Consider the following 26245-nt stretch of genomic DNA (forward strand, 5'->3'; position numbering starts at 1 on the left):
TTGTCTTAATGTTTGTTAGCATGTTGCTAATGTACTGTTAAATGTGGTTAAAGTTACCATCGTTTATTACTGTATTCGCGGAGACGAGAGCCGTGGCTATTTTCATTTTTAAACACTTGCAGTCTGTATAATTCATAAACACAACTTCATTCTTTATAAATCTTTCCAACTGTGTGTAATGTTAGCTTTAGCCATGCAGCATAGCCTCAAACTCATTCAGAATCAAATGTAAACATCCAAATAAATACTATACTTACATGGTCCGATGTATGCAAGCAGCATGCATGACGAACATCTTGTAAAGATCCATTTTGAGCGTTATATTAGCTGTGTAAACTGTTTATGCTGTTCAAGGCAAGCGTGAGCTCCGTTGGCGGGGAGCACGAGAATTAAAGGGGCCGCAACCTATATATCGGTGCATAGTTAATGATGCCCCAAAATAGGCAGTTAAAAAAATGAATAAAAAAAAATCTATGGGGTATTTTGAGCTGAGACTTCAGACACATTCAGGGGACACCTTAGACTTATATTACATCTTTTAAAAAGTTCTAGGGCACCTTTAAAGCCAGAAATATATATCAATGCAACTTTCATGAAGTAAACTTTTTCTAAAAGCCTTCATTCCGCCGGAAAAAAAGTCCCTTACCTTGAACAGCAACGGTTACATTATTACGCCATTAGATGGCGGCAAAGACTCTTTATGGGTGTGTCAGTCAGTAGCGAAGACTTTTACATTGAAAAGACTGAATTGTTGTGAACATGGAACAAGAAACAACTGATAAATGCTTTAACTAGCGCTGTCAGTCACGGGAAAACCCCTTAATTGTTAAAAGGACAAGATATTGCAGCGGACATTTAAACTTTTTTTTTATTATGAACATAGGACTGACCTGAAGGAAAATGCTAAATCTGAATGCAGGTAATAAACTCGCTCACTCGATCTTTTTCTCATAACACTCTTCTACATAATACAGTAAGCTTCAATGAACAATATCAATTGAGAACATACAGTTTACGTTGCAAAGAGTGGTTGCTAAGGATGTTGTGTATTTTCTTTTGTTGTGTCGCGCCACGCCGCATCCATTGTAGACATAGTGTTAGGCCTACAGAGTGTTGTAGTGATGACACATTTTTGTAAGTTGAAATCACTCTGGTTCCCTCAACAAACAACCCAATAGGATTTTTCCATTGGCATTTGGATTATTGCAGAAAATAAGCTCTGTGACCAACAAAAGTGTATAGGTGCATCCCAATTTGCATACTTATGCACACTATGACGTTTTTAAGTATAAATAGTACAAGCATTGTTCACACCAAAAATTCCAAAAAGAAAAAGTGCACTTTAAATACCTGGAGGATGCACTAAATTAACAGAAAAAATGAAGCATGGAATGCCAGAATGACTGTTGCAGCTTTGATTGCATAGCGGAGGGGGAGGGGCGATCAGCCTCTGATGCTGAATGACAAAATAACCTTATAAAATTCACACACTACACAGATGAGTATGTAGTGCACAAGGGTATAGTGTATAGTTTGGGGCGCACCTAGTGATTCTTGCATTTGGTTTATGACAATCTTCACAAATGACTTCACAACTTTTTATGAATTTTAAAGCCCAGTTACAAATTGACAGAAGTCAAAAGTTAAACGTAGGCTATAAACTCACTACACTGTGGTCACATGACTTCAGCGTCACTATCATATGGTTCTGATAACTCTTTCAGACCTTATTTAAAACATTTTCCCTGAAAGTTTGCATTAGAATAGCTGCAAGCACGCAAGTATTAACAAAACAAGGCTGTAAAAGCCTACTAGTGGCCAATTTAAAACCCACTCAAATGTTTTAAAAATCTATTCATAAGTCAAGATGATTTTCTGTGATATTCACTGGCATTTTACAGATGCTGTGGATAGAGTTCACCTAGTATTGAACCCAAAACATTCTTTTAACTGCCTAAAATTATGAGGACTGTCCCCTTATCTGTTAAATTTATAATTTAGGAACATTAAACCCACTTAAGTAGCAAGGCATTCTCAACCAATCACCCTTTCCAAAATGACTTTGTTAGAACTGAAAGGCAAGTAACTGAACCCCCTGAGGGGTATAAAGTACCAGTAATGGCCTACAATGAGAGCTTGTGGCTTTTAATACAGCATAAGACCTTCATAGTGAAGATATGTGGTTTGGCAAAAGCAAAGGGAAGTTGAAAAGAACGTGGTTTTTAATATGACAGACGGGTGGAGTTGTGTTCGATGGTCTGATGTAAATTGAATAACTTTCTCTCCTTTCTCAGTGTGCCTTTTTAAAATTATGATAAAATTGAAATAACGTTTATCATTTGTGTTGTAAAAAAAAATTGTATATGTAAAATGGATAAATGAAAAAAAAAAACATCCCTTCCACTCTTGATCTGTCAAACTCCCATTTTGTCTCATGGGTGTTGTTGTATGTCCTCTTTGAAGGATAATCCATTTTATGCAATGCGTGAGTCAATAATGCCAGTTCTCAAAGCTGTTCATGGCTCTAGCATGTCATTTATGGGAAGTTGTGTCCACTCAAAAACGCTTCTCTGAAAGCTTTCCAATTGATGACGTGAAGTTGTAATTGACCACAAACATAATGGGCTCACTTTAGTGATGAGGAAATGTGATCTTCACTTTAAGTGCAAATGATTCCAGAAATTTCCTATAGCTGACCAGAGAAGCATCCATCAGTAAATAAGGGTTGGGTATTGTGAAGGCAAACAGCTTCATTTTTTATTTATTTATTTATTTTTTTAAATGACTTTGATCCTATTTTTATGTTCAATTATAATTTTTTTTTAATAAAACACTGGGCATACCTATAGAGTCTTTGTCAATATAGAGAAGGATAATCTGTGATTGGCAGTTCCATCACTTGTTTGTCAATAAATCTTGTCTATGCTGTCCAATAGCAAATGGCATTAGTGTGTACAAAACCTGATGTAACAGAAAAACTATTTTGTGATTTGTATGAAAACATGATTTTTAGTAAGCATTAAAGTTCACCCCTCTTAAACAATATTTCACATGAAATGCCCATATGAAAAATAGTTAAATGGAAAGTTCACCCAAAAATGCAAATTCTGTCATCATTTAATCACCCTTATGTTGTTCCAAACCTGTTTTTTTTTCTTCTGTTGAACTAAAACCAAGATATTTTAAAGAATGTTGGTAACCAGAGAGTTGACGGTAGCCATTGACTTCCATACTATTTTTTTTTTCCTACTATGGAAGTCAATGGCCACTGTCAACTGTCTGGTTACCAACATTTTTCAAAATATCTTTTGTATCCAACAGAAGAAACTCATACAGGTTTTGAACAACATGAGGGTGAGTAACTGATGACAGAATTTTCATTTTTGGGTGAACTATCCCTTTAACAAAAGCAAATCTCTGGAACACAGGCATCCATAGCAAAAACCACAACACAACACAACATCTTAACTCAAAAAACATCAAGATAATATCAGACAAAAGAGAACCGAAACATAAGGCCACAAATATATAATAAGTAAACCGGTGTGCACAGTTGGTACAGAAACTTAGTCAAAAAATAAACCAAATGCAAAATTAGAGTGTTCAAGAAAACTCGATTCTTTTGGAAAACACAAAAAAATATGTGAAATTTAATCCATAAATAGTTTTTTTGGTGATCAGTGATATTAAATATTTGTTTTATATGAATAAAACCAGTTAATTTAATGTTACATACAAGTTGCTGCTTCAGTGTGGGGTGGAATTGATGGTGGTATAAAAATCATTTTGAAAAAGTAAAATGGATTAATGCATGCCCATATTTTCCACACTGCGTTCCAAATTATTATGCAGGTGACACATCAGTAAGATTTCAGTACGATAAACATTCAGATTTTAGTTTTTCTAAGTAAATGTGTGTTTGTTTATTTATCCATGTCTTTTTAGATAACTGGTATCAACCTCAGACAAAATAATTTTCCAGGTCTATGGAAACCCTACTTAGAGGTTGTTCCACTTTATTAAGCAAGTCACAGTTCTCATGCAATATGAGGAGGAAGAAAGATCTTTCTGAAGATGAAAAGCATGAAATGGTGCAATGTTGTGCAAAAGGCATGAAAACAACTAATATTGTGTGAAACTGAATGGAGATTATCGAATTATCATAAGATTTGTGAGTGATTTAGAGAACAGCAGAACTCAGTAGTACGGCATTCGTCAGTGAATAAAACTATTTAAAAATGAGTCTTCATGTATTTCTAAACCCACTGTAAATGTTTCTCTTTGTGAGCTTTGGTCTCTTTGTGAGTGGTGTCTAAAATGCATCTTTACACACAACTGCCAGCCAGCATGGAGAGCTTCTTGAGACTCCAGAGACACCAGCAGCTTCAAATACCTGTTTGCTGCTCAACACTGGCTTTTTTATAGCTGCCCTTTTAATACAATTAATTTTTTTGACTGGAACTTTCATTAATAAGCCTTTATCTGACCGAGTTCTGCTGTTCTCTAAATCACTCACAAATCTTATGATAATTCGATAATCTCCCTTCAGTTTCACACAATATTAGTTGTTTTCATGCCTTTTGCACAACATTGCACCATTTCATGCTTTTCATCTTCAGAAAGATCTTTCTTCCTCCTCATATTGCATGAGAACTGTGACTAATAATGTGGAACAACCTCTAAGTAGGGTTTCCATAGATCTGGCAAATTATTTTGTCTGAGATTGATACCAGTTATCTAAAAAGACATGGATAAATAAACATTTTCTTAGAAAAACTAAAATCTGAATGTTTATTGTACTGAAATCTTACTGATATGTCACTTCATAATAATTTGGAACGCAGTGTAATAGTGGTAAAACTGACCAAACACTGGTGTGGTTTGGTTTGACAGGAAACATCTACAACCCTAAACAATTCTTTGCAACAGTGACCGCACACTTTTTCATTTCATTTTTTCTATTTTTTTCTCCCATTGGAATAAAAAAAAAAAAAAAAATTGTTAAAGCATTTGAGCCATGAACTAAACTAAGTTGAATCACAACATCGCAAACTTCGCTACATTAATAAGTTGAAATACTGCAGAGTGATGGCTTCAACTGCAGCAAATATAGCACAGATTAACAACCTCATAGCTCACAGTAAGACTGGCTTTAAAGGGTTAGTTCACACAAAATGAAATTTCTGTCATCAATCACTCACCCTCATGTCATTCCAAATCTATAGGACCTTCATTCATCTTCTGAACACAAATTAAGATATTTTTGATGATATCCGAGAGTTTTTTTTATCTTCCATAGAAAGCCATGAAATTACCACATTGAAGGTCCAAGGTAGAGAGGAAATTGTTGAATAAAGTAAGAGTTAATTTGCAAAAACCGATAAACGCCATTTTTAAAAGAAATGAACTAAGTGCTGTGCATTATTCTCCATATATAGCACGTTCTGTACCCTAAATCCATTTTGTCAGAAGAGCCGGTTTTGCCCACTTTCAGGGTTTTTTTTTCCCGCAAGTTCACGTTTTACAGCAGAAGCCGACAAGCGCCCTTGTTTGTGTACAGACAGAAACCGATAAGTCCGTTTTAGCGAATCAACGCGCAGTATTCAGGTCAGGTGACAAGGCTTCTAGTCACTTCAAAAATACACGCTAGCTGAGGGAAGTTTTATCAAAGCTCACTAAAAGTGATCGAGGATTTATGATTTCGACTCCTGTAAGTCCTTGTACACCATACACGACTTACATGCTGAAAAATTGGTTGTCCTTTTGCTTGTGTGTGTGCGCGTTCGTGTGTGTGTGTACTTGTGTGCCGATCTGTGGAGAAGGGTATTCCTGCACAACCGGAGGCTGCAGTTTCAGGACCGCATTTCTAGGACCGCGGTTCTAGGACCCTAGTTTTTCGTGACAGCGCCACCTACCGTACTGGATCAACACTAATTAAAGATGAACAATGTGGACAGCAATCAAACGGTGAGTACCGATATTTAATTAAGTTTTATTTGATAACGTTTAAACGGTGCGAAGTTTACATATTGAGAACTGCTAACTATTAATTAATAATTAATTCCCACCAAATTAAGAGTTTGTGAGCTAGTTTTATTAATTACTACGATGTTAATTCATGGCCATGATTTCATAAATCCTTGTTGAGTTTTAATGACGAAGTATTATAAGTGAATCTAGCCAGCACATTAATTAAACTTATCAGATGACAAGAGCATGGTTGATGTAAGGTTTGTAAGATTTACCTGCAGCTTAATGTATAAGTGTGATCAGTGGCTTAATATTCATTGTTTTACCATATTTAAGTATAAAATATATATAATATATATTCCAGTTGAATATGTTAAACAAATGTTTCTTATTTATCTCTCTCTGTCTCTGTCTCTCGATCTATCTTTCTCTAGAGTTGAAGCCTACAGCCATTCTATCCATGCAGCAACTGATGGAAAAGGGGTTCGCTTTGGTGCTGTTGTCGCAAAAATGACATACATATAAATAAACAAACAAACAAACATTCTTGAATCATTTTTGTGTCTTGTCTTGCCTCTCAACAACCTTTAAAATATCGGCTGTAATTTAGTGACTGCATACGCTGATTCCAACTTTAACTTACTTGATAATGAGCTAATTCACTTTAAGGAGGTTAATCAATATACTGTATAATTCAAGAGACTAAGACTTAAAGTTCTCCATTTTTTACAATTGTTTTAAAATTGATATAAAATTTTCATTTATATTTTGTGTAAATTCATGTTTAAATTTAAAATTGTGACTCAAAGCACACTAGTAATTAACCTCTCTGAAACTGCAGCCATCGCTATATCATCCAGTACGGTAGGTGGCGCTGTCACGAAAAACTAGGGTCCTAGAACTGCGGTCCTAGATCTGCGGTCCTGAAACTGCAGCCTCCGGTTGTGCAGTAACATACTATTGGATCTGTGTGTGTGTGTGTGTGTGTGTGTGTGTGTGTGTGTGTGTGTGTGTGTGTGTGTGTGTGTGTGTGTGTGTGTGTGTGTGTGTGTGTGTATGTGTGTGCCGATCTGTTCGTGTGTGTGTGTGTGTGTGTGTGTGTGTGTGTGTGTTTGAGAGAGAGAGCGTTCGTCTGTGTGTGTGTGTGTGTGTGTATGTGTGTGCCTATCTGTTTGTGTGTGGGTGTATGTGTGCGTTTGTGTGCACATGTGTGTTTGAGAGTGTTTTAAATGCAATTACTTGGGTTTTGTTTAACTATGAAACATGAAATGTGGAGTTATCTGCTTTTGCTAAAAAACAAACTTTTAATATATAAAACATACTTTCAATGAATTTAAATTTTTTAATTTACCTGTATTTTTTAGAGTTATCATTACTTAATCAAAACAGCCCAACTGCAGTTTGATTGTTATTACTTGGAATGCACAATAAAAAAAAACATGATTTGTGAGAATTCATAAAAATGGAGTTATCTGTTTTTGCAAATAAACTCTTCTTGTTGCACACAAAAAGTATTCTCGTTGCTTCATAACATTAAAGTTGAACTAGTCACATTGACTATTTTAACGATGTCTTTAATACTTTTCTGGACCTTGAATGTGGCATTCTAAGGGAGATAAAAAAAAAATCTCAGATTTCATCAAAAAATATCTTAATTTGTGTTCTGAAGATGAACGAAGGTCTTACGGGTGTGAAACGGCATGAGGGTGAGTGATGACAAATTTAATTTTGGGGTGAACTAACCCTTTAAAGGTTTAAAATCATCAAATTTCCCTATGGAACTTTCTTCCGGAACCCGACTCTTGTACTCTATATCAGGTTTTAAATGATTAAATTGACTTGATAGTTTTGTCTCAAGGGTGATCAGTTTGGAGTTTTTAGAAATGTACTTACTTAAAGTACCAACATGATACATGTTTTGGAGGCGAAATGGTAATGGTAACAATGGTAATGCTATTGTGACTGGTGAAAATGCCAATCAAAATGTAACAAACCCCAGAGTTGCAGTTAGATATACATTAAATTTGTAGCATGCATGCCTAAAGAGCTTTCACAAATCAACTGTTATAATTAGATGTAGTCCCTAAAATAAAGCTGAAAAGAGATGAGCAAGTGAGCATGCTATTAAGGAAATGCAGCCAAAGCCCCTGGGGGCCTGATGGAGGAGAGGCATGAACATAAAAGGGGGAGGGAAAATGTGGTCAAAAGTTTTTTTTTTTTTTTTCTCCATCAAGTAAAATAAGATCCCTCATTCAGGAGACGCACAGTAGTGAGGAACACACGGGTTTGTCCTGCACTGGATCTCAATTTCTTCAGCGTTCACTTGTTAGCATTAAACTACACACACTTCTACTATGGCTCCCAAAGTGCTGAGCTTCTTCACTGACTTCTTTGTCTATGAAACGGCCAAATCAGTCGTGGTGAAGAGCTGGACTGTTGGAATCATCAACCGTGTCGTCCAGCTGTTAATTATTCTGTATTTCATCTGGTAAGTTTTGATTATTTGCTAGTTGCTAATATTAATTTAACCTAATAATTATTTTAAATATTAAAATATTGGTTTAAGGGCCAGTAAATGGAGAAAAAGAAATAAGCTTTGAATGCAGTGATGGGCTTGTTCTTGATGGTGTTTGAGATTGAAGAGCAGAAAATGTAATTAACCTTTAGAAATGTAAGCAAATGTTTTGAAATATGAAGGTTTGGAACTAATTAATATAACTGCTGAAATGTATTATTTCTGTTTTGTTGCATTTGGGTGTAAGTGCACCATTAGTTAATGACTAACAAAAAAAAAAAGAAAAGAATGGATCCATCTATCCATCCATCTATCTATCTATCATAATCATGATGAATGATTTACATGTATTTAAATAATATGTTGTTCAAATATAATATTATTACATTCATAATATTTCAGTGCACCTTTGAGACATTTTATATATTTTTTATTATGGCAATAATTATAGGATAATTATATAATAATTATATTATATGGTTAGTAAGTTAATTAGCGTGCTTATTATCCATTTCATGACTTAATTTTTTTAGCTGGAAAAAAAAAAAAAAAAAAAAATCAGATAAGTTCACCCAAAAATGAAATTTCTGTTATTAATTACTCACCCTCATGTCGTTCCACATCCGTAAGACGAATCTTTTGTTTCGAATCAGTGGTTCGGAACGTGAATCAAACTGCCAAAGTCACTGAAATTTTGTAACTTTTCGAAACACTTATGATGTAACAAAGCCTCGTTTACTGAAATCACGTGACTTTGGCAGTTTGATAAATGCTCCGAACCACCAATTTGAAATTCATTTTAAACTAACCCTTTAATAATGAACATGTTCGATCACGTATTTGTTGTTAAGTGTGCGTGTTTGTGTTTTCAGTTGGGTGTTTATGCATGAAAAAGGACATCAGCTCCGGGACACTGGGATTGAGTCTGCAGTCATGACCAAAGTGAAGGGCTTGGGCAATTTCTCTAACCGTGTGATGGACGTAGCAGACTATGTAGTTCCATCACAGGTCAGCAAATGTGCATTTTGAACCCCCCCCCCCCCCCCCTCTTCAAAGTCTTGGTCTGAGGTGAATCTTTCTGCACATTTTTCAGGGTGCTTCAGTGTTCTCTGTCATCACCAAAATGGTCATCACAGCCAATCAGACGCAAGGACGGTGCCCTGAGGTGACACCCAAACTTCAGCAGACTTTCTTATATACTTTAAATATGCAACCTTACTTACACACTCTCTCTTTACTCTTCCTTTGTCTGTCAGACTGACAACAAGTTTAAATGCAGTACTGATGCTCAGTGCATTGAGAAACTTGGCTCACATTTAGGGAATGGTGAGTTTGTTCTCTTTCTGAGGCTGACATCTCTTTCAGGTCTACTAATACTTAAAATACTTCAGCGAGTAACTATGTAGCAAAGAAGCATGCTAATACTTTCCTGGTCTTTTTCACAGGTATTATAACAGGCACATGCTTGAACAATAATGTTACAAATGGCACTACAGGATGGTGTGAAATTGAAGGCTGGTGCCCTGCAGAAGATGACAAGATTAACGTGTAAGAACAATGCAACCTTTTGGACTTGTAATTCATATATTGTATACGCAGTGGGAGTTGTCTTGTAATCCAAAATAGACTGGATTAAATGTGTTTCAATATTTTAATGCTAGACACATTCATTAATCTGCTCACTCTCAGAACGGCAATGAAAGAAGTGGAGAACTTCACCATCTTCATCAAAAACAGCATTCGCTTCCCTCAGTTCAATGTCACTAGGTGAGTTTCTTACCTCTGCACAAGGGTTAAAAACCATGAGAAGTAAGAACCTATTTTATTTTAAAATTTATTTTCAGAATTAAATCTAATTTAAATCAGGGCTGTCAATGTTATGGAAGCTTGTTTCTGCCACTGAATAAAAAGAACAAAGAAAAAAAAAAGATATTCTATAAGATATGCAACTTTTTATCTCACAATTCTAAAAATATTTTCTCGCAATTGCGAGTTTACATCTCACAATTCTGACTTTTTTTCTCAGAATTGTGTAATATAAAATTTTAATTACGAGTTATAAAGTCAGAATTGCATGATTTAACGTCGCAATTGTGAGTTATAAAGTCAGAATTGTGAAATATAAACACAATTGTGAGTTATAAAGATAGAATAGCAAAATATAAACAATTGCGAGTTATAAAGATAGAATAGCAAAATATAAACAATTGCAGGTTATAAAGTCAGAATTGTGAGAAAAAAGTTAGAATTGCGAGTTTATATCTGACATTATAACACGCAATTGTGACTTTATATCACACAATTCTGACTATAACTCGCAATTACAAGTTTATATCACTCAATTCTGACTTTATAACTCGCAATTGCGTTATAAAGTCAGAATTGCGAGATATATACTCACAATTGCAAGTTATTGTCAGAATTGCAAATTATAAAGTCAGAATTGTGAGATGTAAACAATTGCGAGTTATAAAGATAGAATAGCGAAATATAAACAATTGTGAGTTATAAAGACAGAATAGCGAAATATAAAAAATTGCGAGTTATAAAGATAGAATAGCAAAATATAAACAATTGCGAGTTAAGATAGAATAGCAAAATATAAACAATTGCAAGTTATAAAGTCAGAATTGCGAGAAAAAAGTTAGAATTGCGAGTTTATATCTGACATTATAACATGCAATTGCGACTTTATATCACACAATTCTGACTATAACTCGCAATTACAAGTTTATATCACTCAATTCTGACTTTATAACTCGCAATTGCCTTATAAAGTCAGAATTGCGAGATATATACTCACAATTGCAAGTTATTGTCAGAATTGCAAATTATAAAGTCAGAATTGTGAGATGTAAACAATTGCGAGTTATAAAGATAGAATAGCGAAATATAAACAATTGCGAGTTATAAAGATAGAATAGCAAAATATAAACAATTACGAGTTATAAAGATAGAATAGCAAAATATAAACAATTGCGAGTTATAAAGATAGAATAGCAAATTATAAACAATTGCGAGTTATAGTCAGAATTGCGAGAAAAAAGTTAGAATTGCGAGTTTATATCTGACATTATAACACGCAATTTCGACTTTATATCGCACAATTCTGACTATAACTTGCAATTACAAGTTTATATCACTCAATTCTGAGAAAAAAGTCAGAAAAGTAAACTCATAATTGTGAGAGGAAGAAAAGTCGCAATTATCCTTTTTTTTTTTATTATTCTGTGACGGAAACAAGCTTCCATACAATGTAGTGTATGAATGTACCGCAATTATTTTAAAAAAATATGATTTTAAAAAAAATAAAAATAAATAAATAAAAACTTGATTGCAAAATGGACTGTGGGCCAAATGATAGACTTACTGTATGTTCAATGATATAAAAATAAACAATATGTTGACTGCATTGGTCATATTCAATGCTTTATTCATCTGCCACAATAATGTAATGTGTTTCAATTACCTTGTGATTAATTTGATTAAGGCCATTAATTCAATTACACTGTTCATCAACAGCCCTTAATTTATTGACAGCTGTAAATGTAATTATTTTAGTGCCCCTTTTGAAAGAAAGGAAATTCAAATAGCCCAAATAATAATAATAATAATATTGCTTCAGATTACTGATGTGCTGTTTCTCTCTTACTTTCACAGGGGCAATTTCCCTTCAAGCATAAACCAGTCTTACATTCAGAACTGTACTAATGACCCAGTGAACAATCCGTTCTGTCCTGTCTTCAAAGTGGGAGATATCCTGAGACGCGTCAATCAAAGTTTGGACAGCATTGCTGATAATGTAGGTCAACTCAGCTTTGCCTCTCATCTCTTACTATTTTCAATTTATCAAAGAGATCCATTTCATCTTTTTTGACTGCTGCCGAATTTGTTAAAACAAAAGTTAATACGTCTTGTTTTGATCGCCATTGTGCTACAGTCTGGTTTGTGAGTTGATGAAAGGCTAATTAAATTGAAAGTAGCCATCAGAAATAAGGTACACTGTGGTCATAAAGTCAGCAACAATAGTCAGGTAGGCTGTAGTGTTTAAACAATACTCAATTGGTACTAAGGAGCCCAGAGTGTGCCAAGAAAACATCACTCACACCATTACACCACCAGCAGCAGCCTGAAATGTTGATACAAGGCAGGATGGATCCATGCTTTCTAGTTGTTACTAGTAACTAGTTGTTATTTTGGGGGGTTTTTGGTGCACAAAAAGTATCGCTTCAGTTTGAACCACTGTAGTCACATGAACTGTTTTAAATACGTCTTTAGGATTTTATGAAAAATATCTTAATTTGTGTTCTGAAGGTGAACGAAGATCTTACGGGTGTGGAACGACATGGATTGAGTAATTAATGACAGAATTTTCAATTTATGTGAACTAACCCTTTAAATTTCAGAGGTTTTTCAAGTAAATATTTTACGTCTAAGGGTTTGGCTGACAAAAAGCTTGAGAACCCCTGGTCTAGTTGCTGGGAATAGAGAAAAAAAGCCTTTAGATCCCCTCATAAAGGAGAAAGGAAGAATTACAAGGCTGAGCTGTGCTTTGCCACACTGAAAGCAGTCAGAAGCCAGAAAAAAAAACTAAATGAAAGAAAATAAACTAATTTTAAAGGATAAAGGAATGACCATCAAAGCAGAACCATGGGGAAGTGTAGATATTTTATGTCTAAGGGTTTGGCTGACAAAAAAAAAAAAAGCTTGGGAACCCCTGGTCTAGTAGAAGTTTCTAGTAGAAGTCAGGGCTTAGAGATTTCATGGTGTTGCCGTTAATAGATAAAAAGGCATTTAGATCGCCTCCTAAAGGAGAAAAGAAGAATCACGAGGCTGAGCTGTGCTTTGTCACACTGAATGCAGGCCAAAGCCAGAAAAAAACTAAATCACAAGCTAGGCCGCTCTCACACAAAAAAAAATACATCGCGAAGCAAAGAGGACACTGACAACGTGTCACAGACAAGACAAAGCACGTTACTTTTGATATGAAACAAAGTTTCACATTTCAAATTTTGTCATTTTTAAAGAAATTTAAACATTAAATACCGTTTTGTGGCTCTTAATGTGTCGGGACAGATCGCTGTAGCGCCTCAGTTCAAGCGGCTCGTGAACCGATCATCTATTCCTACTAATTCATTTAAAGCATCAAATGAACATCAGAAGTAATGTTGTTTCAACCGCGGAAAGATGTCAGTACACACCATTTTTCAAGTTCAAGTCCCCCGACATAAATCTACTAACGCCCCTGACTGCTTTGTCAGACAAAAAGGCGGATTCGGCGTTATGTTTGGTTAGATCGCCTGTCAATCAAACTCCTGGGGATAGGTCAATTCTGAGTGTATGCCTATAACTCACCATTTCTGAATCTATTTCTCAGAATTATGAGGTATAAATGAAGTAGCAATTGCAAGGAAAAAGTCCGAATTGTGAGATAAAATGTCGCAAGTCACTTTTTTTCTTCGTTGCGGAAACAATGCGCTTCCATAGGCCTACTTATTTAGCCTAATAGTAGCCTAGTGTGTAAGAAATAGGTGAAAAGACGGAGCTGGATTCTGTTTAATTCTGTCCTAGAGGAAACAAAAAGAGTAATCTGTTTTAATGTAGAAACACCTTGTCACATAATAAAATATCTGCCTGTTTTCCTGTTTTTTGTGTGTGTGCCAGGGAGGAGAGATTGGAATTAACATCAATTGGAAGTGTAATCTTGACTATGATATGGAGAACTGCAAACCCAAGTACTTCTTCACCCGCCTGGATGCTCCTTTTGAGCACAACACAGTCTCTAAAGGATATAACTTCAGGTAGCACATGATCACACATAGGCTATGCACTTTTCTGCAATTCTGCTTTCTTGCTACTGCATCTTCTTTTTCTCTCTTCCAGGTTTGCTAAATACTATCAGTCCGAAGATGGGACTGAGTATCGAACGCTTCATAAAGCTTTTGCTATCCGCTTTGAAATAATAGTGTCTGGCAATGTAGGTAGACTGTATAGTGATATTCGCTATATAAAGCAGCTTATATGACACATTTAGGCTTTTGTGTGTCTAACTTTGCATATCTATTTGCAGGCTGGAAAGTTTAACGCTGTGCCATTTCTGATTAATTTGGTCACAGCTTTCACTTCAGTGGGATTGGTAAGATATGCAAAGATTAATGCTGGCAAAAAACACACAGAGGCACATACATATCTGACTTCTGTATATTTTTGCAGGCTACAGTGCTCTGTGACATCATCCTTCTCAACTTTCATAAAGGAGCGGACGAGTACAAAGCAAAGAAATTTGAAGAGGTGCCAGATTGTTTATCTGTCTTGTTTACTTATATAAGTGTGCAGAGGTCAAGTAGAGCGATTTCTTATCTTTCTGTCCTCTTCATGACAGGTGTCAGGCATTGTGTCAGAGTCAGGGAACAATATACCCTACCAGGGAAGCCAAGCGTCAATCAAAGCATTGGAGAAGACCACAAATGACTCAGGAACCTTTTCTATTGGACGACAGGAGTGAGTCACGTGGTCCGACAAACCCCTGAGCCTTTTAAATAATTCAGCTACTTATTTCTAGATTCATAATTATTTGTTTCTTCAAGTAATAGTATAAATATCTTAGTTTGTTTTAAGTCTTTAGAGGTGTTTATGAACTGATATAAAGTCATTCTTCACTCAAACCCAAACCCGCAGAAAACATATACACTACCAGTCAAAGGTCTGTACACACCTGCTCATTATTTATTCTTATTTTCTGCATTTTAGAATAAAAATGAATTCTAAACTATATAACTATATAGTAATAACACAAATGTAAGTATGAGAATTATGTAGAACCCAAAAATGTTAAACAATCAAAAACATCTTTTCTGGAGTTTCTTGGACACTTTATCAACATGTTGTTTTTTTTAAAAAATCACAATTTTTCACAAATTATATTTGTCTACAGAATTAAATTTTAAGCATTTAAGTCTTTAGAAGATCAAAAGTGAGTATTTTAGTTAAACCTTTGACTGAGAGTGTACAATTATGAACAATAATTAAAGGGTTAGTTCACCCAAAAATGAAAATTCTGTCATTAATTACTCACCCTCATGTTGTTGAACACAAATTCAGATATTTTTGATAAAATCTGATGGCTCAGTGGGGCCTGCATTGCCAGCAAGATCATTTCCTTTTTCAATGCCCAGAAAGTTACTAAAGACATATTTAAAACAGTTCATGTGACTACAGTGGTTCAACCTTAATGTTATGAAGTGGCGAGGATATTTTTTGTGCGCAAAAAAAACGACTTTATTCAACAATATCTAGAGATGGGCGATTTCAAAACACTGCTTCATGAAGCTTCGAAGCTTTGCGAATCTTTTGTTTCGAATGAGTGGTTCAGAGCACCAAAATCATGTGATTTCAGTAAACAAGGCTTTGTTATGTCATAAGCTTTTCGAAACCACTTTTCGCTCCGAACCACTGATTCGAAACACTTTGAAGCTTCATGAAGCAGTGTTTTGAAATCACCCATCACTATTGTTGAATAAAAGTCGCTATTTTGTTTTTTGCTGCACATAATGCTTCATAACATTAAGGTTGAATCACTGTAGTCACATGAACTGTTTTAAATATGTTTTTAGTTGCTTTATGGGCATTGAAAAAAGAAATGATCTTATGCAGGCCTCACTTAGCCATTGGATTTTATCAAAAAGATCTTAATTTGTGTTCTGAAGATGAACGAATGTCTTACAGGTGTGGAACGACATGAGAGTAATTAATGACAGAATTTTCATTTTTGGGTGAACTAACCCTTTAAGCAGCAGCAAAGGAAATGACAAACAAAGAACAGTAATTTATTTATTAAGTAACATAAAAATGATGATATGTGAGTATATAAACACTATCCTTTCAGAAAGTGCATTCAGTATTCATGGATATTTTGTGTGTTTAATGTGAAAGTCAGCTGGACTTTCATTTTTATCTGTTGACTTTGAGATTGTAAGTAATATTAATCTTATAAAATGAATCACACAACATCCTTACACATTAACTTATGAAATATTTCTGATGTTATTTTTATTACATTTCACTTCATTTTTACTGTACAATTTAATTTAATGGCATATATTAGTACGGCACTGGTATATCACATCTCATTAAAATAATTTTGTTTTCAAAATACATGTATTAATGATAATTGTCTGTTATTTGTGCTGTCTCGCTATTCTTGCAGTCTCTGTTCATGTGAGCTGCAGAATTTCAGGGGTGGAGTCAGATGCAAAGGGACTTAAAATTTGTACTTTGCACTTTTGGGTTTTAAAGACACAATCCACTTAGGCAAAGAAGGCCGGGGAGAAGGTTCCTCTGGGCAGTCGTTATCATTCTCATCATTTTCATCTTCATCATCATACTCTGGCAAGTAGCTGGGCGGTAAGATGATGACCTCCTCAGAGAATCGAACGCGTCGAATATCTTCCATCCTCCTCTGGGAGATGAATAGAAAGAATGACATGATGTATTGTAATTGTGGACATTAATATGATTACAATTGATTCCCTAAATTATATAATGTGTTTACAGTGGATACATAAACTGAATCGCCTTTTGAAAATACCAGCTGTTGGAGGCCTATTCATGCTGGATTATGATCTTCACTATAACTAAACTTAAAAGGGATAGTTGACTTGTAAATTAAGATGCTGTCATCATCAATATACCCTCAAGTCGCTATAAACCTGTATGACTTTCTTCTGTGAAAAACACTAAAGGTGAATTTCTGAAGATATCTTGGCCACTCTCTTCAAAATAATGCCAATGAACTAGGGCTGTTAAGCTCTGAAATGACCATTAATGGATCATAAATGTGGTCCATATAACTGTTTCAACTCTTTTTAAGGGCTTAGAGCATTCATGACAGAAGCAGTAAAATCATTCTATTAAAACAGATCTTTTCAATTAATTAGATGATCCAAGTCACAATCCATTTTGAATAATTACTTACTGACTTGTTTGTTTATTTGTTTCTTCAAGTAATAGTATAAATATCTTAGTTTGTTTTAAGTCTTTAGAGCTGTTTATGAACTGATATAAAGTCATTCTTCACTCAAACCCAAACCCGCAGAAAACATATACACTACCAGTCAAAGGTCTGTAAACACCTGCTCATTTTCTAAACTATATGACTATATAGTAATAACACAAATGCAAGTATGAGAATTACGTAGAACCTAAAAATTTATTTAATTTTACTTACTGACTTGTGGCCGCAGCAGTTAATGCAGGACTGGCAAATTTCCAGTCAATGACTTAAATTTTGGCATGTTCCTCATATAAAGCTATCATATTACATTTGGGAAGATTTGGAATATAGTACCCAGTACAATTCTTCAAAATTCTTCCACCTTTCATGTTCCATGGAAGAAAGAATGTCATACAGGTTTGGAACAACATGAGGGTGAGTAACTGATGACTGTATATTCATTTCTATTTAAATGGTGAATCTGGTTAACAAAGAACTCTTGCTTGTTAAGCATATCGTGCTGAGTTATATACACTACTATCAAAACTACTACATCAAAAGTTTGGGGTTAGTTGTGTTGCTTAATATTTTTGTGGAAACCATGAAACATATCTTTTTTTTTCAGGATTCTCTAATGTATAGAAAGTAAAAAAAAAAAAAATAAAAAAAAAAAATAAATAAAAAAAAACAGCATCTATTTGAAATTATTATAAATGGCTGAATAAATGTTCCCATTTCTTTAAAAAAAAATATTACTGTCCCCAAATGACTGAATGGTAATGTACATGTTTATTTAAAGTAATGTGGATCATCCTCAGCACTGTAGGTTCCTGATGTTACACATCTGTCAAAGAATTTTTGTAGTGACTCACATCATAATAGCCTGTCACAAGACAAGATAAAAATTCAGCACCACCCAACAATTAATTCAACAATGGCACAAAAACCACAAACATCTCAACATAACATATGTGTGTCTGTAGTCTGTAATAAACTCACTTTATGTTCAGACCCAAAAATTTTTTAATTTTAAGGGTTAAATCATTCTTCTGTGTTGAATCAAAATTACACCACAATATTGATCCTAATATTAATAATAATCGGGTTATATATAAGTAAAAGTGCCACTATTATGCTTTTTTCCCGGATATTACCTTTCATGCAGTGTGTAATATAGCTGTTTGCTTGCCAGAGCAAATGCACTTTCAAAGAATGAGGACTCTCGCTCGAATTGATACGGTAAAACCGACACCATTGTTACTGTTTGTATCATTGCAGTGCTGAGGAAGCTTCTGGAGCTGAAATTCAGATATGGTAAAGGGCATAACAGTCACAACAGACTGAACCATCTGACCAATCAGAGCAGAGTAGACCAATCACAACAGACTGGGCCATCTGACCAATTTAGAGCAGAGTAGACCAATCACAACAGACTGGACAATCTGACCAATCAGAGCAGAGTAGACCAATCACAACAGACTGGACAATCTGACCAATCACAGCAGAGTAGACCAATCACAACAGACTGGGCCATCTGACCAATCAGAGCAGAGTAGACCAATCACAACAGACTGGACAATCTGACCAATTAGAGCAGAATAGACCAATCACAACAGAGTAGACCAATCAGAGCAGAGTAGACCAATCACAACAGACTGGGCCATCTGACCAATTTAGAGCAGAGTAGACCAATCACAACAGACTGGACCATCTGACCAATCACAGCAGAGTAGACCAATCACAACAGACTGGGCCATCTGACCAATCAGAGCAGAGTAGACCAATCACAACAGAGTAGACCAATCAGAGCAGAGTAGACCAATCACAGAAGACTGGGCCATTTGACCAATCAGAGCAGAGTAGACCAACCACAACAGACTGGACAATCTGACCAATTAGAGCAGAGTGGACCAATCACAACAGAGTAGACCAATCACAACAGACTGGGCCATCTGACCAATTTAGAGCAGAGTAGACCAATCACAGCAGACTGGGCCATCTGACCAATTTAGAGCAGAGTAGACCAATCACAACAGACTGGGCCATCTGACCAATCACAGCAGAGTAGACCAATCACAACAGTGTAGACCAATCAGAGCAGAGTAGACCAATCACAACAGACTGGGCCATCTGACCAATCACAGCATCGTAGACCAATCACACCAGGCCTGCGTTCAGCCCCAACAAAACGTTTTTTAAACGGAAACGGTAGTGTGTTGAACATACTGTTCTGATGACGCAAGAGGTGCAACTATGGCAGCTGAGAAGGCCATTCTTTGTGTTCTTTTTGAAGAACTGATATGCTATATTTTTACTATAAAACTCTTACGACAAACATGTCTTCTAATATCTTCAATTGTTGCATATACTGAAATGCAGTAGACACATTTGTAAAAGACGAGCTGTCTCTTTAATACCACGTGGTTTATATATACATGTTGATGCTGACTGGGCTGACATTTTTGACACACCCACCAAACAAGAGAAAATGTTTCTCAAACCCCATTGCACACCGTTTCCAGGAAACATGTCGATCAATGCGAAAACCGTTGCACACCGGTTTGAGCTTGAACGTGCCCCAGAATGGGCCATCTGACCAATCAGAGCAGAGCAGGTTCTCGAGAAGGAGGAGTTTAGAGAGACGGAATACTTTACTGAACTGTTTCAGACACTGTGATAAAGGAGTGACGCTGCAATTTACATTATGAGTGTTTTTGACCTTTGATGCATGTAAAACTGTTATAAGAGACCTCCAAACCTTTAAAATAGCATAATAAGGGCACTTTAAAACCTGCTTATTGAAATACATCTTTTCTTCTGACATATAGTAAACCTACCTTTTTGACTGCAGTCTCCAAAGATACAGAAGACTCTGAGATGGTGTCCATCAGCGAGTTGAGGGAAGGCGAGGGTGAGATGCTCTGGGCAGCAACTGAAGTCTGTGTGGCCATGAAAGAGCTGCTGTGGTCCTCGTCCTCCATGTCTTGTGATGTGTGTTCAAATGGATCTCTCCTATTTGTCCAGTGCTCTCTTTTACGGCTCAGAGATCCGTGGGATGTTATAGACAATCTGTCCTTTGGCTGAGGGAAATTAAGGAAAAGAAATAAGAAAGAACAAACAAAATTCTTACATGTTGCTGATTACTAATATCACAATAAATCAGTATTGTTTCTTAATGATTATACTTTCACCTTAATATACGAAAGGTCCAATAGTGGTATGAAATCCTCCGTCCCACCTTGGTTGGTGTCAGACACTTGACTAGACATCAGTTGTGAACTGCTTTCCTCAGTTGCCTTTAATTCGTTTGGATCATGCTGGGAAAACTGTGATTGTTTGTTTGATTGCTCAATGTGGTGAGATTTGTTGAGTTCCAGATTGGTGTTTTGTAATGGGTCAGAAGTTTGTAATTGATTTGTGGAGAGATCAGAAACATGTGATGAATGAGCACTCATCTGGGATGTCTCAGTTTGGTTGTAAACAGGTTTATCAGAGTCAAAACTCTCAGAGAACGAAGGTACTAAATGGGAATCGGTTGTTCCGTTGTGAGTCCATTTACTGGTCCGTTCTTCCTCAAGTGATTGGTTGATATTACTTTGTGGCTCGTTTGATTGGTCCTGCGTTGTGCCATTAACTGAGAGAAACTGAGCCCACTCTGTCCCGCTGAAGATCTCCTCCATTAAATTAGTAGTGCCAAATGAGAAAAGACTGTCACTGAGAGGAAGGGTGAAAGATCTTAAGGAGTTTAGTCATTTGAATGTTAAGCCAAATAAAGCCAATGAAAACATCCTCAACCAAGATTTAATAGTTGCACCTTTACTCTGAATAACTCTCATATTTTCTTGTATTTTCATTATTTTAGCTCTTACGGGGTCACACATTCTTTCTTGATGAGACAGTGGTTTTACAAGAAATAGAAAGTGATTCATGGATCAGACCCGTGGAATGTTAACTATGTCTGATGCATATTTCTAATGTGGTTACCTCATGTAGCTTAGTGAAGCAGGGCCATCTTCTTCCAGTGCTGTGTTGATCGGTTCATGGTGGATATCTGTAATCTCAGCAGGTGCTGTAGGTGTGTTATTCACATCAATGGGCACAGATAATGACGAGAGATTACTCTGAATATAAACATAAAGGACATGTGGTTTTAAAATGATTATAGATTTTCTAGGTGCCGAGCAGGACCTTAAACAAACTTTTAGCCACATCTACCAATGGTCGGTGACTTAAGAATATTTGCCCTCCATAGGTATTTTTACTGACCATTTGCAAAAACAGGCAGTTATGACACCAGATACCACTAAAAATTCACAATTCTCTATTCCAGTTTCTATAACACAGCTAAATCTATTTTAACATTGAATAAAGTAATCAAATGTAAAATAACACCGGATAGTCTTCACTATATAAATTAAACATTTGTAAATTAATCCTTGTTAAAGGGATAGTTCACCCTTCATCTTATTTCAGAAGAACACAATCGGAGATATATTTAAAAATATCCTTAGTCCTCCAAGGTTTATAATGGTTGAAAAAATGAATCCATATAACTTCAGGGGGATAATAAAGGCCTTCTGAAGTTAATTCATGCAAGACACATATCCTTAATTAAAACTTTATAAGTAAAATTATGAGCTTCCGGCGCAACAGCTTTATGCATTCGACGTACGTCCAAAAAGTGTTAACTTCCGCAATGTAACGTTAGTACGCACCGCGTTAACCGATTGTTAAGTCGTGACCGTGACGTAAGGAACGCCATTTCCGGGTCCAAGCCTCGACTCGTTTCCCTTGAGAATGCCATCTCGACGTCCGTTTATGAGCGCTATTTATTCATAATAATCATTTAACATTTTAAAGTTAAACATTTAATATACTTAAAGTCTACACAACAGTCTCCATGCTCACAGCATTACAGATATTAATATTTTAACGATTTATAAAAGATGACTCACTGTCTGGCCATCTGAGATTTTGGTATGGAGATAAATGTTATGATTATAATATTTTTGGTAGCATCGTGTGTGCATATTAGCACCGTTTGTTGTTTTCTTGTGGTATGAGATAGAGCGTTTGGACTCGGAAGCGCTGCTGCGTGACGTCAGACAGTGTAGGACATAGCGTAGTACGTCATGGCATAGTGTAGAACGTCATGATATATATATGACGTCATGATATACATATATCTCATATATATATATGAGATATATTTTTAAATATATCACAGATTGTGTTTGTCTGAAAGAAGATAGTCATATACACCTAGGGCGGCTTGAGGGTGAGTAAATCATGGGATAATTTTCATTTTTGGGTGAACTATCCCCTTAAAGTTACATAAGTTAATCAGTCAAGAGCAGTGAATGATTTTTTTCTTTGTCCTTTGTTGTTTGATTAACATTAAAAATGCAGACAGCAGCAAAAATATTAGGCTGCTGTCACTTTAAGACCTAATGCACGGATCTAATACACTGATACTGGTACACATCTTTTTCTACTGTTTATGTTCACTTAAGAAATAAATGACTTTATTTAGGATATTCGTTGAGACAGGCATTTAAAAAAAAAAATGTGCAAATTTTGTCTGTTCAAGCGCAAGAAGACATAAAAGAGAGCTCAATTCAGTATTTGCAAGCTGTCTGAAACACAGCTTTCTGGGCGCGCGCTTCGGATGTGTGTGCACAAAACTTTTGACACAGCGCACGAGTACCGAATTGAGTTCCCTTTTGCGTCTTCTTGCGCTTGAATATTTAAATTGCCAGAGCTTAAACTCTTGTGAGGATGCAGCGCTGGCCTGTCACCTGTCCCGAGCACAGTGGTGTAATGTAACGAAGTAATAATACTTCGTTACAGTACTTAAGTATTTTTTGGGAGAATCTGTACTTTACTTGAGTTTTTATATTTCTGTCAACTTTTACTTTTACTCCACTACATTTCCTAAATAAATTATATACTTTTACTCCGATACATTTTCCCAAAGCATTTTCGTTACTTACTACAAAATAAAGTCGGAAGAACACAGACTGCAAGCAAGCATGTGCAAACAAGTGCTCGCACAACCACAGTTGATTTAATTTTCCGGGTTGTGTCCGTTGCTGGAGCGGCTGGGAAGTGCGCTGTCATTACGAGACATTACGAGAGCGGCCTCTAGAGGCGAAATAAAAACTATCACTGATGCCTCGTATGGTTTCTTTTGACACGTGATGTGAGGCTGCGCGCAGAGCGGGTCACTTCAAAACGATTTAAAACGGATAACAAAACGGTATGTTATACAATGTACACTACAGTACATGTTTTCATATCACCATAAAGTAATTAGTTTGTCGACTAGATGCTGCATTAGTGGAGAACAGTATGTTTGTCGTCGAGGCTGAGACATTAGTAGTAACCTCAAGCGGTTAAAACAATGTGACAAAAAAACAACAACTGTATGCCACGATTGTTACCATTCATTTGCATTAGTTTATAACTATTTGTTCGCTGTTATGCATTCATTATCCGGCGAAGTTGCATATTTAAACTGTATTCTCATACAGCGACAGAAGCTTAACAAATCAGAAATGTAGCCTATTCAATTTCAGTTTTTATTGGCACTGTAACACATATTTTGATTAGATAATCATCAATTTTTCTAAAATAGAGCCAAATAATGTGTGAAAGTACACATATAATAGACCCATGCTATGCCTTTGTGTGTAAAGATGGTAATTTTTAAGCATGACTGTTTGGATTTATATGAAATAGTAACATTTTACAATAAGAGTACATTTGTAACATTAAATAAGGTTAATAAAAGTATTGTTCATTTTTAATTTCATCATTTACATTTTAACATTTTAAAGTTGTCTCTTGCATTAGTTATAATGCACTATAAATTAACATGAACGAATCATCAATGTATAATTAATATATTAGTATTTCTTATGTATAAAAATTACAATAAACCTTTAGCCAATTTAAAGAAACAAAATGTAAGAGAGTTAAAACTGAACACAATCTTGCTGCTCAAACTGTGTATAGAACAATTTTTAATATTTTTTTGCTCCTTTTGTATTTTACATTTACTTGTACTTTTACTTTCAATACTTAAGTACATTTATTATCAAAAAAATACTTTTCATACTTAAGTACAAAAAATATCACATACTTTAAAACTTTTACTCAAGTAACATTCTAAACAGCAACTTTAACTTCTACCAAAGTCATTTTCTGGCAAGATATCTATACTTTTACTCAAGTATGGTTTTCGAGTACTTTATACACCACTGCCCGAGCACCATTCACGTTTGTTTACATTCATGTTCTCACAACATTGCATGATTGGTGTTTTTAGCACATTGTTATGCAGTTACTAGGTGGTTGCTATACTTTCCACAATTTCATAATTTTCAGAACAGTGTAGTATCCAAACAGATGCTAAGTGGTTCTGTTTTGCTTTTGTTTTTTCCCCCCAATTTATAATTTTTTTTTAATTTTAAATTTTTTATATATATATATATTTTTTTTTAAATTACTAAAAATGAAAACAAAACTGAAAAAAAGTATCCCAAATTACAATCCCAAGAACAGTCATGACTTCTATATCAGGTTACTTTAAAAAATTTGCAGTGTTTTGTTGAGTGTAGTTATATTGATGCCTAAGCATCACTAATAGACAAAGAACTGGTACATAGCTGGCTTTGACAGAATTAAATCAAATGGACACAAATACTCACTAGTACTTCATTCTGTTTTGGTCTTTCTCCATCATCTCTTTGTCTGGTCATTGTGCTTCTGTGTCTTTCTCTCCATCTCTCTTTCACATTCTGAGCCCACCTTTTAGCCTCCCCCCACTTCTTCTTACTGGTCTTTGTCGTTTTTTCTGATTGCTCGTGAAGTCTGACGCCTTCAATTTTCTCATTCACAGCAACCCAGCTCCATGTGCCACTTTGACCCTTGACCTCTGGTTTTTCCACTACTGAAGATGATGATGTCAATGTTGATGCTAAAAGGTCAGGAGGATTTTGGACGGATTCTTTTTTGAATAATGATGGCACATCTGAGTTGGTCTCCTCTTCCAGAGAAAATTGTTGTTTCATTTCTGGCCTTGACATCTGATCGTCTCCAACCCAGGAAGTGACATCATCTGTAACCCAAATTAACGGTGGCCGTTTTGGTTTAGTAGAGAATCCCGAGTTGTGTTTACTGATCCTTCTGACAGGTTGCTTAGCATAATGAGTCAATGCACCTTCAAATTGAGAAGACTGTTGAGTCCAAGGATTCTCCCACTTTTTTTGCTCTTTACTTTTGGAAGAAAATCCAAACTGATAAACTGTTCTTTTAGATGAATCCTCCACTGTTTCAGATGGACTACATGTTTTCATATCAGCGGGTGAGCTACTGTTGGTCTCAGCATTCAGCCGTAATTTCTGAAGCATAGATTCCAGTAAGGAATGAGTGTCTGAGACAGGGTTTAACTCCGCCATTTGGCTCTAGGTTACCACATGCGCACACATGAGTAGAGACGGCTCACAGACTGTGGGTAGATGTACACAATAAAGCAGACTCACTCTAGACGCTCAACTTTCACCCATGCTGGTTACAGGTAGAGCTGTACAATTCCACAAATCCTTCATTTATATCCTCATGTTAGTCCATACAATTATTTATTTCCATCAGTCATTCAGTTCCCCTTGTTTTCCATCCCTCCCGTGAGCTCTCTAAATCTTTTCTCGATTTCTGAAAAGTTGCAGAGGGAAGAAGTGTTATGAAAAATAGTTCAAAAAGACAGA

The 26245-nt window shown here is 35.7% G+C and overlaps 2 protein-coding genes across 2 annotated transcripts; one reads left to right on the forward strand and one right to left on the reverse strand.

The window, feature by feature from the left end:
* The first annotated feature begins 8324 nt into the window (after positions 1–8324).
* Positions 8325–14990, forward strand: p2rx3a (purinergic receptor P2X, ligand-gated ion channel, 3a). The gene is made up of 12 exons (XM_067382868.1): positions 8325–8458; positions 9358–9493; positions 9579–9650; positions 9742–9811; positions 9931–10033; positions 10175–10252; positions 12146–12287; positions 14150–14286; positions 14369–14462; positions 14556–14621; positions 14699–14776; positions 14868–14990. Exons 1-12 carry the CDS (start codon positions 8325–8327, stop codon positions 14988–14990), a joined length of 1233 nt encoding a protein of 410 aa, XP_067238969.1.
* A 1465-nt stretch (positions 14991–16455) lies between these two features.
* On the reverse strand, positions 16456–26150 carry zgc:113229 (uncharacterized protein LOC550612 homolog). Its single transcript, XM_067382869.1, has 5 exons — positions 25190–26150; positions 21462–21598; positions 20669–21191; positions 20315–20557; positions 16456–16943 (listed from the first exon to the last, which is right to left on the reverse strand). Exons 1-5 carry the CDS (start codon positions 25937–25939, stop codon positions 16746–16748), a joined length of 1851 nt encoding a protein of 616 aa, XP_067238970.1. The 5' UTR covers positions 25940–26150; the 3' UTR covers positions 16456–16745.
* Positions 26151–26245: the final 95 nt, after the last annotated feature.

The sequence above is a fragment of the Chanodichthys erythropterus genome, chromosome 1 (genome assembly GCF_024489055.1).
Source record: "Chanodichthys erythropterus isolate Z2021 chromosome 1, ASM2448905v1, whole genome shotgun sequence".
Classification (NCBI taxonomy): Eukaryota; Metazoa; Chordata; class Actinopteri; order Cypriniformes; family Xenocyprididae; genus Chanodichthys; species Chanodichthys erythropterus.